This window comes from Anomaloglossus baeobatrachus, chromosome 1, assembly GCF_048569485.1.
Source record: "Anomaloglossus baeobatrachus isolate aAnoBae1 chromosome 1, aAnoBae1.hap1, whole genome shotgun sequence".
NCBI lineage: Eukaryota > Metazoa > Chordata > Amphibia > Anura > Aromobatidae > Anomaloglossus > Anomaloglossus baeobatrachus.
In genome coordinates, this window is record NC_134353.1 from 119,046,900 (window position 1) to 119,059,257 (window position 12,358).

Here is a 12,358-nt window from a genome sequence, read left to right on the forward strand (position 1 = left end):
CAGAACAACTGAAAAGATGCTGGAAGAGTACATGACGCCATCTGTCAAGCAAGGTGGAGGTAATGTGATGGTCTGGGGTTGCTTTGGTGCTGGTAAAGTGGGAGATTTTTGCAAGGTAAAAGGGATTTTGAATAAGGAAGGCTATCACTCAGTGGGAGAAATAAAATAATCTTGCAGTTCTGATACCTTTTAACAACTAAGAAAAATAAAATAAATGATATTACAAAGTAAGCTTTTGAGACGGCTTAGGTCTCTTCATTAGGCATGGTATGAGGGGACCTCTTTATTTTAGACCTAATACCTAATTTTTTAATTACTATGCGCTTGGGGGGTGTCCATTGTTATAGCACCCTGATCCATTTGTGTATACATGTGACACATTATTAGGGATTTAACTTACAGAAGACCCCATGTCTTCTGATATATACTTTAAGCTCCCCAACCACTGTAGATTTTTTACATCCTGTATGTGGACCCTCATGAGAAAGTTTGTTTATATGTTTGTTCTTGTAAATTTATGTTACTACTTGATCCTCAAAAATTGACTTTGTATTAAAGAGGACCAACCATCAGGATTTTCTTATATAAACTAAAGCCAGTGCTATACTGACACTTTCATACTGATTCTATACATACCTTTAGTTGTTATATGCACTGATATTTGGTTGATAGCAGCTACAGAATATCTAAAAAGTGGGTTGGGTTTTGCTAGTTATTCCTGCCCGTCTGCCTGCCTGTCCTTCCTCCCCCTGTAATAACAGAGATGAGGGGAGGAAGGAGGGAGCAAGGACAGGCAGGCAAACATGGGCGGGAATAACTAGCAAAACCCGACCCACCTATTAGATATTCTGTAGCACCTATCAATCAAATAACAGAGGCAATTAAAGTTTGTGAAATGCCCTATTTATGAAAGTATACATCCAGTCTCACAACTAAATATTTATTTAGAATCAGCAGGATAGCGCCAGTATAGCACTTGCTTTAGTTTATATAGGAGAATCCGGGTTGTTGGTAGTCTTTAAATAAGCTTTCTATATGGGCTTTATGGTCGGTTATTCCTTCTATGTCATTGTGTTTTTTTGGATTGCCCTACCATCGCCAGTAGAGTCCAATTATAACCAGTGGGTATGATACCTAACTATGTCCTATATGAAATTCAATTTTCTTGTGTTGATCTTCACCTTGTGCATATGTGTATATAAACAAGCAGCATTAAGAAAACGGAAACAACTAGGTGACCCAATGAGCAGGTACAAGTTTATGGCCCCCTGAAACTGCAGAATTGTGATTGAACCAATTATATAGAAATCGCCCAATTTTAAGTCTGACTGTTCAGAGTCAGGGCACGCAGCAGACACCATGCAATGAGTTAGGTAGTGTTTCTGCACATCGGCGGTGTAAATCTGTGAATGACATCACCGCCGCCTCCTGCTGCTTTAGTAATTTACTGTGTCACTACTGTTGTTCAAGGGCATGGGTAACAAGTAGTTAAAACCAAAACCACGCTTCATCCAGATAAGCACGATTTTGGCATTCAGTCTATAAAAACAAAATTTTAACAGGTGTGAACATGAATTAAACAGGGGGCTTACAAAAAAAAAAAAAAGAAGCACAAAGTAACAGGTGCATTTCCTTGAAGAAACAAGGAGCAAAGGAAAAAAATATGTCATCCAGGAGGAGACGGGCCCTGGAATAGGGAAGCTGCACAACTAAACTGGAGCCAAAAACTGAGCGGAGGATGAACACGTCGGTGCTAATTCAGCGCATAAATATTTTACATTCGGGATATCCACTGGACTCCTGCTGGGAAGCACAGACAGGAACATCAGATGAGGAATGTTTTATTTATTCTGCACATTAAATAATTTAGGGCACCACCAATTTTGTGGGTCAGAGCCCTGATGTGCGGCATGCCGTCTCCAGAACTGAATGTACTGATTCCTTATTAATGATGACCCAGCGCTGTTCATAGACAGATGGAATATATTTGTTGCAGTGTTTTATTGGAACTTGGGTCACAAAAGGCTACACATTCTGGATTCGTAAAAGGATAAACACCTATTAATATGACGCAGAGTAATCTGGCTGGGATAATGTGATGGTGCCCCCTAGTGGCACACTGTTCTGAAAAACTGGTTGTTTTGTGCATACTTGCGTATGACTATGAGTCTCGCATTGGCATCATCCCGGGTGGCCGCACACTCTATGGAAAGGAGCTTCTCAGCTGCATGTATTTCTATGCAGCTGACTTGCTCCTGTCCGAGAGTGTGAACCAGTGTTGGGTAATGCCGATGCGAGACTCACCGAGTGATACGCAAGTGTGACTCTGGCCTAATGATCATTTCTTCACAGCAAAACAGCCAATAGAAAGTTTCATGCCCTTCTATTTCTATTTATTGATTGATATCCACAGTACTGGTGTGATGGGAGTTACTGAGCACAAGAGTCTACCAGAAAGTCACAAAACAAGTCGAACACTTTGCAGCACTACATTTTTTTTCTAATGACATGTAAATTGCAAACATTTTTTTTTTAATAATAATGCAATACAGTGAGTGGTACCTTTGATTAAGTGTAACTTGGTTTGAGTGCTTTGCAAGACAAGCAAACATTTTAAAAAAAATTGTAACTCTGTAAATGAGCAAGATTTGGCAATAGGAGCATCATGTGAGCCCTCCCCATTCCTCTACAATACTATACCTCCCTCCCTGTGCAGATACAGTACTGTACTAGTAATACAGCTTCTAGTGCATGAGCATAAGCCATAAATCATAGTCCTTTCCTCACTTCTGGGTTCTGGCCTTTGCGTTTTCACTACACTCCATATTTGATACACCGCTACAAAACCAACTTTCAGTACCTGATTAACTTCCTGTATATCTGCAATACGTGTGGGACAGGCACGGGCTGTATGTGCAGGTCTCTCTGGCTATACTGAATGCTGTACAATATTTTGCATTACTGTAAACATTTTATAAGAATAGAGTAATTTTTTTGGGGTTGTGGAACAAATAGTCTGCATTTCAATTGTTTCTTATAGTAAAATTTGCATTTGCAAACTTAAAACCTCTCAATATTCATTTATTGTACTAACAGAAGCAGTCCAAAAAATTCCATCAATGCACTCTCCACCTATCAAACTCTATCCTCTTTTGTTCCTCAGGACATGACAGGACATGGATTACTGGAAACAAGTCCTGTGGTCTGGTGAGACCAAGATAAACTTATTTGGTTCTGATGGTGTCAAGCATGTTTGGGGCAACTAGGTGAGGAGTAGAAAGACAAGTGTGTCTTGCCTACAGTCAAGCATGGTGGTGGGAGTGTCATGGTTTGTGGCTGCATGAGTGCTGCCGGCTGTCGGGAGCTACAGCTCATTGAGGCGATAATGAATGCCAAAATGTACTTTGACATCCTGAAGCAAAGCATGAGCCTCTCTCTTTGGAAACTGGGCCACAGGGCAGTATTCAAACATAATAACGAACCCAAACACACCTCCACGACCACTGTCTTGCTAAAGAAACTGAGGGTAAAGGTGCTAGACTTAAAAAACTATTGAGCATCTGTGGGGCATCCTCAAATGGAAGGTGGAGGAGCGCAAGGTCTCTTACATCCACCAGCTCCGTGATGTTGTCATGGAAGAGTGGAAGAGGATTTCTGTGGCTCATGTGACACTCTAGTGAACGCCATTCCCAAGAGTTAAGGCAGTATTTGAAAATAATGGTGACAACACAATATTGACACTTTGGGCACAATTTGGCCCTTGTTAATGAGGGCTTTAGTTACTTTTGTTGCCAGAGGTTTAGACATTAATGGCTGTGTGCTGAGTTATTTTGAGAACAGAACAAATTTACAGTGATATGATCATGACTCTTACTTGTCGACAATCACGGTACTTCTTTTGATTAGTCAGTCAGGTGCAATGTCACATGCCGCACCAGGCCATCTAATCAAAAAAGGAGCAGTGAAGGCCATCAGGTAAGAAGCTATTCTCAATACTCCCGTCCAGTGCTCACAGATGAATTAACATGGATGCTAGACCAGGTCCTGCAAATCAATTCACATATACACACTAGTTCGAGGATGAATAAAAATAAAACTGGATTACTATGTCAAAGCAGTTTATTACATGGACAAGGAATTGACATTTAAATGTTAAAAGGAAATCCACACCTTCTCTGCTGAACATGTAAGGCCCAGTGCCCACGCAGTGTAGTTTTGATGCGTATTTTCAGAAATCTGCACCAAAATCTGCATGTCCATTGTGAAGCCAGCAAAGTCTATGAGAATTCAGAAGTGCTGTGCCACGTTGCTTATTTTTACGTATTTGGTGCAGGTTTGGTGCAGAAAAAAAGAAATCTGTACCAAATACGCAACGGAAAAATACTCAACATGGGCACAGCACTTCTGAATTCTAATAGACTTTGCTGGCTTCAGAATGGACATGCAGATTTTGCTGCAAATTTCTGAAAATCTGCGTCAAAATCCGCAGCATGGGCACAAGGCCTAAGACTCTGGTCTACACAGAAATTATAACTCACTATAAAGGTTAAGTTTTAAAATATTCCATTGACTTCTAAAGTGTTTAGCCAGATTTCAATCTGGATTTTAATATAGTGCTTCAAACTTAGCCAATCCTGCCATCAAAAGTACCAGAACAAAAAATTGAAGAGAATCTAAAAATTCAATAATCTTAACTTTATGCATAGAGGTGTGAATACTATATCATGCCTGGTAAATAGTGAAATGGAAAAAAAAATACAAAACTTCTGTATTGCCAGTTTTCGGATTTGTATGTATAAAAAAACGTATATCTTTATTATTTTATAATCCACAGGACAGATGATAAATTTATGATTACCAGGGGTGTGCTCCACCGAGAGTTCCTTTGAGTGCAGGTTGAGGGTTCACAGCAGCAGCTTCTAAATGCAAATGCCACACCTGGAATCAGCTCCAGACCATTTACCTGCTTAATGTATGTTGGATTAATGAGGGAATAGCCCATTAAAGAGCTTTTGTGATAACTGTCTAATTTGGTCCTTTAATATATATCTGCCTCTTTTTCAAAGAGCTGTAATCCCTAAGCCCTTACTCCAATTAGGATACGCTCAAATTAAAGCTGAGTGTCTGCACTTTAAGCCTTTATGATTATAACTGGATCTTGAATATGTTTTGGTAGATAGCTAAAATGCCAAACTTTTCTGGACTAAACTGTATAGGAGGATTACACTGACCTGTCATTTGTCTTCTTTTAAATCCAACATTTTGTTTCTTCCCATAAGGTTTGTCCCGCAAAAAATAAATACTGTACAGTTAGACAGAAGTACACATGAACACGATGATTTACCTTTTCTATCAGTTCATAACACTCTTCCAGTTTCAGAGCCCTGTTCTGCACGGAGGTCGAGGCTCGATTATACACATTGAGCCATTCTTCATAGACACTGTCTGGAATAGCGGAGACAGCGAAACAGAGTGTCCTCAAACCTATAGACAAGGTAAAAAAAAACAAACAATGTTATTTGTAGGGATAACATATTATGGCTCTTCAATGTGGCACGTACAGGTAAATATCTGGATATATTCATACATTAATAAGTCGTCCAACATCTACAAAAAAAAAAAAAAAAAAGTCTACTGACGCTCCTAAAGAATTCTTTTTTTGGCATAGATTAATCCATTTATACATGTACATGTTCAGTCTATATGTCAGTATCGTATTCTAGGGTACGCATTGAGCAAGCACCACAACAGTGGGAAAAGGATACAGCGGACACTTTCTTTTTAGATTAGGACATTTGTGCGAAGCTCAAGAGAGTGGATGTATAGCACTCATACCTAGTGATGAGCGAGCACTAAAATTCTTGGGTGCTTGGTACTCGTTAAAAGCAGTTGGATGCTCGGATGGGCGCAACTTGAGCACCCGAGTATGATGGAAGTCAAATGGGGGACTTTTTCAGAAGATTTCCAGGAAAAATGCTTGTGTACCTGATTGAATTCCATTATGTAGCGCAGGCGTCCCGACACAGTCCTGCCTATCCTCTCCAGTAGGGACTCACTCACCACTGCAGCTGACTCACTGGACTGAGCGTTTCCTTGTTTCCTCACGGCTCTCAATGTGCCCACTTTCTGTGGTCTGTGGGTCCCCCGAGAGCATTTAGGGTGCACGTACACTCTTCCTCTTAAAGGGCCAGTGCACTATATCCAGAGGTGCTTCTCAGCCTATGGCTCAGAGGCACTAGGTACTTAAGGCATCCTCCCATTAGGGGAGGTGCCTGAGCAACATAGTCCGTTAGTTACTGTCTTGCTAGCTAGTTGTCAAGTCCCGTTGATCCTGTGCTCATTACCTGCACCCCCTAACCCGTACCCATCTCCCTGTACCTACCCGCCTAGTCTGTATCAGCCATTCCATGTGTACCTGCCTTCACTAGAGACTCTACATGTCTATACCTGAGCCCAACCCTGCCCTGGGGATCAGCTGCCACAGTTCACTTTGTGGTCCACTCCCGCTCACCCGTCCAGCAAGCATTACAGGTTGCTCAGGCCATGGATCCTGCTGACTTACACACTCCGCTCCTGTATCCGGGAGCAATCCATGGAGGTGACACGTGAAAGTAAAACTAGGAGTCTGGATCTACCCCTCCAGAGGCCATCGGTTTCCCAATTTTCAGTTCCCGCTCCTGAACCGATGCAGGTTGACTATATCAAGATGTCCGAGTAATGGCGAAAACATTGCTGAGCCATGGGTATGTGCTTTTAACGTGGAGGAGCAGAACACTTCATCCATGCTTGTCATATGAGGCTGGGATCCTATTGGCTTGGGCCGGTTAGAGGAGCCACCCTTGATGAAAATAGTCTCTCTTCTTCGTTGACCCTGTTCATATCAATTGGAGGAACTTGGTTGTCTGAGACAGCCCTCCTAGATTCCGGATCTGCAGGAAACGTCATATAACAAGCTGTGGTGGATCAATACCAGATTCTCATCCGATGCCTTCAGAATCCCTTGTCTGTGTCGTCTGTCGATGGAGTACTGTTGTCTGAACATGTACGCTTTGTTTCTGAATCTGTGGATCTTCACATTTGGAGAGGATCTCCTTACTGGTACTTCAAATCTTGTCTTTTCTGCTTCTCTTGGGTCTTCCTTGGCTCCATACTCATAAGCCTGTTCTGGACTGGAAAGCCAGAGAGTTTATCCATTGGAGGTAGAATTACCACAAAGTGTCTGATTAGTTCTCATCCATCCAGGCTTTTTAAAGGTACCACCTTGCCATCCGTTTCTGCTTCCTGCTTGTCGGCCTGCTGTTGTTGACTTCTACAAGAGGAGAGAGGAATCCCAATGTGTTCCTGAATCTTCAGCGATAACAACTCTGAAAATCGGTTCCGTCTGCCATTCAGGGGCCGGGAAAAAGCATCTCGGGCAGCAGCCATCAGGCCTACCTCTTCCACTGGCTATTCATACACCTATCAACTCTGAGGACATTTCTCCAGGTCTGGTTAAGAGGGGGTGTAAGTGTGGTCATGCATATCGCCTCTTCTAGCGGGGATACCGACTCTCAAACCGCTGTGGGCAGACTGTTAGCTCTCTTGCTCCACCACGGCTCTACACATACTCATGCCCGCCAAGAAACGCAAAGGAATAAATCACTGTTTAATTCAAGATTGGTCCTTCCTTTCACAACAGTGCAGGATTTAGGCTATGTGCGCACTAGAACTGTGAAGTTTCTCAAGAAAATTTCTTGAGAAACTTCATGGAGTGAAAGATTTCCGGACCTCCGGAAAAAATCCGCGGCAAATCCGCATGCGGATTTGCCGCGGATTAGCCGCGAAATTGCCGCGATTTACCCGCGGGTGGTTCCCTGCGGATTTTTGCAGGCTGTACTGCCGAAATCCGCAGGGTACCTGCGGAAATAATGGACATGTTCATTTTCTCAAGAAATTTTCTCGAGAAATTCTTCTCAAGGAAATTTCTTGAGAAAAATCCGCACAAGTGCGCACAGCTTTTTTTTTTCCATAGAAATTGCTGGGAAATGTCTGCACAAAGATTGCAGACATTTCTCAAGAAATTTCCGCGGCAAATCCGCGGGTAAATCCGCGGGTAAAAAGGTCTAGTACGCACAGAGCCTTAACCCTTTCTTCATCCTGTGAATTATCCTTTTCTGCCTGGCAGGGATAAATCGGGGTTAGGTCTAGAGCAATTACTAGCCTGCTTTTGAATGTGTGGATCTCTGGTTTTACATCTTCCCCCCATAACCCCGCCCCCCGTTTTGTCCATCCACGTGAGAGAACATCAAGTCGCACCCATTCGAGCGTCCAACTGCTCTTAACGAGCACCGAGCATTCGAGCATGGAGGCTCTCACTCATCACTACTCATGAAGTGTTTGATCATTTACAGTAATATTGCAATACATTTCAGTGTACCCAGGTCTCAATAGAAGCTCATGTAGAGCCCCTACTAATTGAATATCAATATACAGTCAGCACATTTTAGTTTACATTTCAACTCGCTCTGGTGACGGCCAGGGGACTAGCTGATATTAAATGGTCCATTGAGTATTCACTAAGTAAATGGATTTGCTCCACAGAGAAATCGTAATTAGTCATCTTACCTTCTGTAGCAAATTGTTCCAGATGTTTTAATGTAATTTCTTTGTACTTGGATGTTTCAGCCAGGCGGTCATAAATTACTGTGTCCTATTATAGAGGAAAAGATAATGGCATCAAATAGATTTTCAGCTACAGACTGTACTTAGTGTGACAGAGCGAGGAAATATACATCTAGTTATATTCATGATAGCGAGGTGTGTATTAAATGATGGAGGGGTATCAGTATCAAACGCGCACAAGGAGGGCTAATACATAATGGCAATGATGTCAACAGTGTCACTGAGGGAGAAATCGGCCATTTGGGTGTTCTATTTTTTTAACTGTGGATATGCTGGTGCATTAAAAGGGAACATGACCACTTCTCCAGGACACAAACCGCCACCATGTATTTATTACTATGTTAATACCCTTTCTCACAAACCCTTATTGTTGTTGTTTCATTGATTTCTGCATATTGCAAAAAAAAATATTTTAAAACTATAGTGGCAATAAGCTAATTTGTGGGTGACTAGTGATGGGGGCATTGCTTCCCCTGGACAATTCATCCCACTAATTATGTTATCCCGCCAATGTGGGCGTAACATGATTTCAAGCGGTGTCTCCGCCGCATACTGCAAATTTCTTCTCTTACAATGCACTGTTAGGCCCTGTGCCCACGCTGCGTATTTTGATGCAGATTTTGACGCAGATTTTCAGAAATCTGCATGTCCATTGTGAAGCCAGCAAAGTCTGTGAGCATTCAGAAGTGCTGTGCTCACGTTGAGTATTTTCCCTTGCATATTTGGTGCAGATATTTTTTTCTGCACCACATGTGCAAGGGAAAAATAAGCAACGTGGGCACAGCACTTCTGAATGCTCACAGACTTTGCTGGCTTCACAATGGACATGCAGATTTTGCTGCAGATTTCTGAAAATACGCGTCAAAACTACACAGCGTGGGCACTGGGCCTACGGGTATGCTCCCACGTTGCAGATTTTTGTGTGCAGATTTTCTGCACATAACACTGCATCTCTTGGCAGCAAAAACGCTGCAGAAAATGAAGAACGTGCGTTTTTGGATGCATTTCTTTTTATGCACTGTGATAGGAAACCCGCTGAAAAAAAAAACCGCAGAAACAATTCACATGTTATTTGTTTGGTGCAGTTTTTTTTTGACCAAAATCTACAAGGAAAAAAGCTGCAACATGTCAACAGCACTTCAGGATTCTCACTCTTTTGGGATGCGTCTTCCCCTGCAGATTAAATTAAAATCGGCAAGAAAAAAAAACGCTAAATAAAATGCAGCCTAAACTGGTAATTATATTACACTATGCCAGTACTCTATCCGCAGGCTCGCCGAATGCAGACAAACACCGCTTAGCCGCCGCTCACATCAGCAATATTTTGCTGCAGGGTCGGATCTGGAACAAATGCGTTTCAGCTCAATTCCCCTCCAATGGAGTCATGGCATGTGACCGCATGTTGCCGCAATTCCATAGGAAAGTAATGGAGCTGAAACGCACTTGTACCGGATCTGGCCCTGCGGCAAAAAACGCTGATGTGAGCGCGGCCTTACCTACATCCTACTCCTCTTCTTCACTGCTAGTCACATGACCTGAGACTGTTGCGTTACCCAAAGGTTCAGAATGAATCTTTAGTCTTTACATACAGTCACGGCCCCATGTTTTATGACGGCCTCAAATTTTTGGTCTGCCAAGTGCCCTGGCATGTAGGATATTAACTTCTGTGTGATATCCTGACTAATGGCAACATATTCTTGCCTAATTAGTGCTTGAAAATTATCACAGTTTTAGTCATCCACCCCAATTGAGACGTTAAAAAAAAAAAAAAATAGAAAGGTATACAACCATTATAGCTCGGGAACGCAAATAATTTTTTTGTTTAGGTAAACCTTTTTTTTTTTTTTTTTTTTTTTAACAGGAAGGGAAATTATTTGCGTTCCCGAGCTATAATGGTTGTATACCTTTCTCTTTTTTTTTTTTTTTTTTTTTTAGAGCTAAAACGAGAATTTTGTTTACTTACCGTAAATTCTTTTTCTTATAGTTCCGACATGGGAGACCCAGACCATAGGTGTATAGCTTATGCCTCCGGAGGACACACAAAGTACTACACTAAAAAGTGTAGCTCCTCCCTCCGAGCATATACACCCCCTGGATGACAGGACCAAACCAGTTTAGTGCAAAAGCTGAAGGAGGATATCCACCCATTAGTAGAGATAGAGTAACACCCGGAACAACCGGAACCTCTGTCTACAACAACAGCCGGTGAAAACACACGGAACAAGAACTGCCAATAGGCAACAGGGAGGGTGCTGGGTCTCCCATGTCGGAACTATAAGAAAAAGAATTTACGGTAAGTAAACAAAATTCTCTTTTTCTTTATCGTTCCTTTATGGGAGACCCAGACCATGGGACGTCTCAAAGCAGTCCATGGGTGGGAATAAACAGATAACTGAGAAGTAGGCGAAACCTAACTTCACAAATGGGCGACAGCCGCCTGAAGGATGCGTCTGCCCAAGCTCGCATCTGCCGAAGCATGAGCATGCACTTGGTAGTGCTTTGAAAAGGTATGCAGACTGGACCAAGTGGCAGCCTGACAGACCTGCTGAGCCGTAGCCTGGTGCCTGAAAGCCCAGGAGGCACCGACAGCCCTGGTTGAGTGCGCTTTAATCCCCGGCGGGGGAGGCACCTGAGCACATTGGTAGGCATCGGAAATGGCCGACCTAATCCAACGAGCTAGGGTTGGTTTGGAAGCCGAGAGCCCCTTGCGCTGACCAGCGGTCAGCACAAAAAGAGAAGTGCACCGCCTAAGAGCAGCGGTGCGTGACACATAGATCCGGAGCGCCCGCACCAAATCTAAATTATGTAACGCTTTCTCAAAGCGATGCACAGGGGCCGGGCAAAGAGAAGGCAACGAAATGTCCTGGTTAAGGTGGAAAGGAGACACCACCTTAGGTAGAAAATCCGGCGTCGGACGGAGAACCACCTTGTCTTGGTGAAACACCAAAAAGGGAGACTCTGAAGAGAGCGCAGCCAAATCAGAGACTCTCCTGAGAGAGGTTATGGCCACCAGAAAAACTACTTTCTGGGAAAGTCGAAACAAGGGAACCTCCCTAAGAGGCTCAAAGGGGGGTTTCTGTAAGGCCGTGAGGACCAGATTAAGGTCCCAGGGATCCAAGGGCCTCCGATAAGGAGGAATGATGTGAGATGCGCCCTGCATGAAGGTGCGCACCTGAGCCAGCCTAGCGATACGCCGCTGGAACAACACTGAAAGAGCCGAGACCTGTCCCTTGAGGGAATTGAGGGATAGCCCTAGCTGCAGACCGGACTGTAAAACGGACAGGACGGTCGGCAAGGAAAAAAGGCCAAGGAGCATGGCCGGACGAACGACACCAGGACAGGAAAATTCTCCAGGTCCTGTGGTAAATCTTGGCCGAAGAAGACTTCCGGGCCTGAGTCATAGTAGAGATGACCTCAGAAGGAATGCCTGAAGCCGTCAGGATCCAGGACTCATCAATTCTGGCGGAAAAACGGACCTTGTGAGAGAAGGTCTGGGCGGTCTGGGAGACGCCACGGCACTTCTACGGACAGACGGAGCAGGTCTGGGTACCACGCTCGTCTGGGCCAGTCTGGAGCAATGATTATGACCCGACGACCCTCCATCCTGATCTTGCGCAGTACTCTGGGCAAGAGCGCTAGGGGAGGAAACACGTAGGCTAGACGGAACTGGGACCAATCCTGAACCAGCGCGTCCGCT

The 12,358-nt window shown here is 43.5% G+C and overlaps 1 protein-coding gene across 5 annotated transcripts in view; it reads right to left on the bottom strand.

The window, feature by feature from the left end:
- ATP8A1 (ATPase phospholipid transporting 8A1) overlaps positions 1-12,358 on the bottom strand; it is a 324,895-nt gene that overhangs the window by 109,525 nt on the left and 203,012 nt on the right. For all 5 annotated transcript variants that reach the window (XM_075347005.1, XM_075347007.1, XM_075347004.1 and 2 more), the window contains 2 exons: positions 8,605-8,689; positions 5,345-5,484 (listed from right to left, as the gene is read on the bottom strand). In XM_075347005.1, the coding sequence (XP_075203120.1) occupies positions 5,345-5,484; positions 8,605-8,689 (225 nt within the window). The remainder of the gene's footprint in view (positions 1-5,344; positions 5,485-8,604; positions 8,690-12,358) is intronic.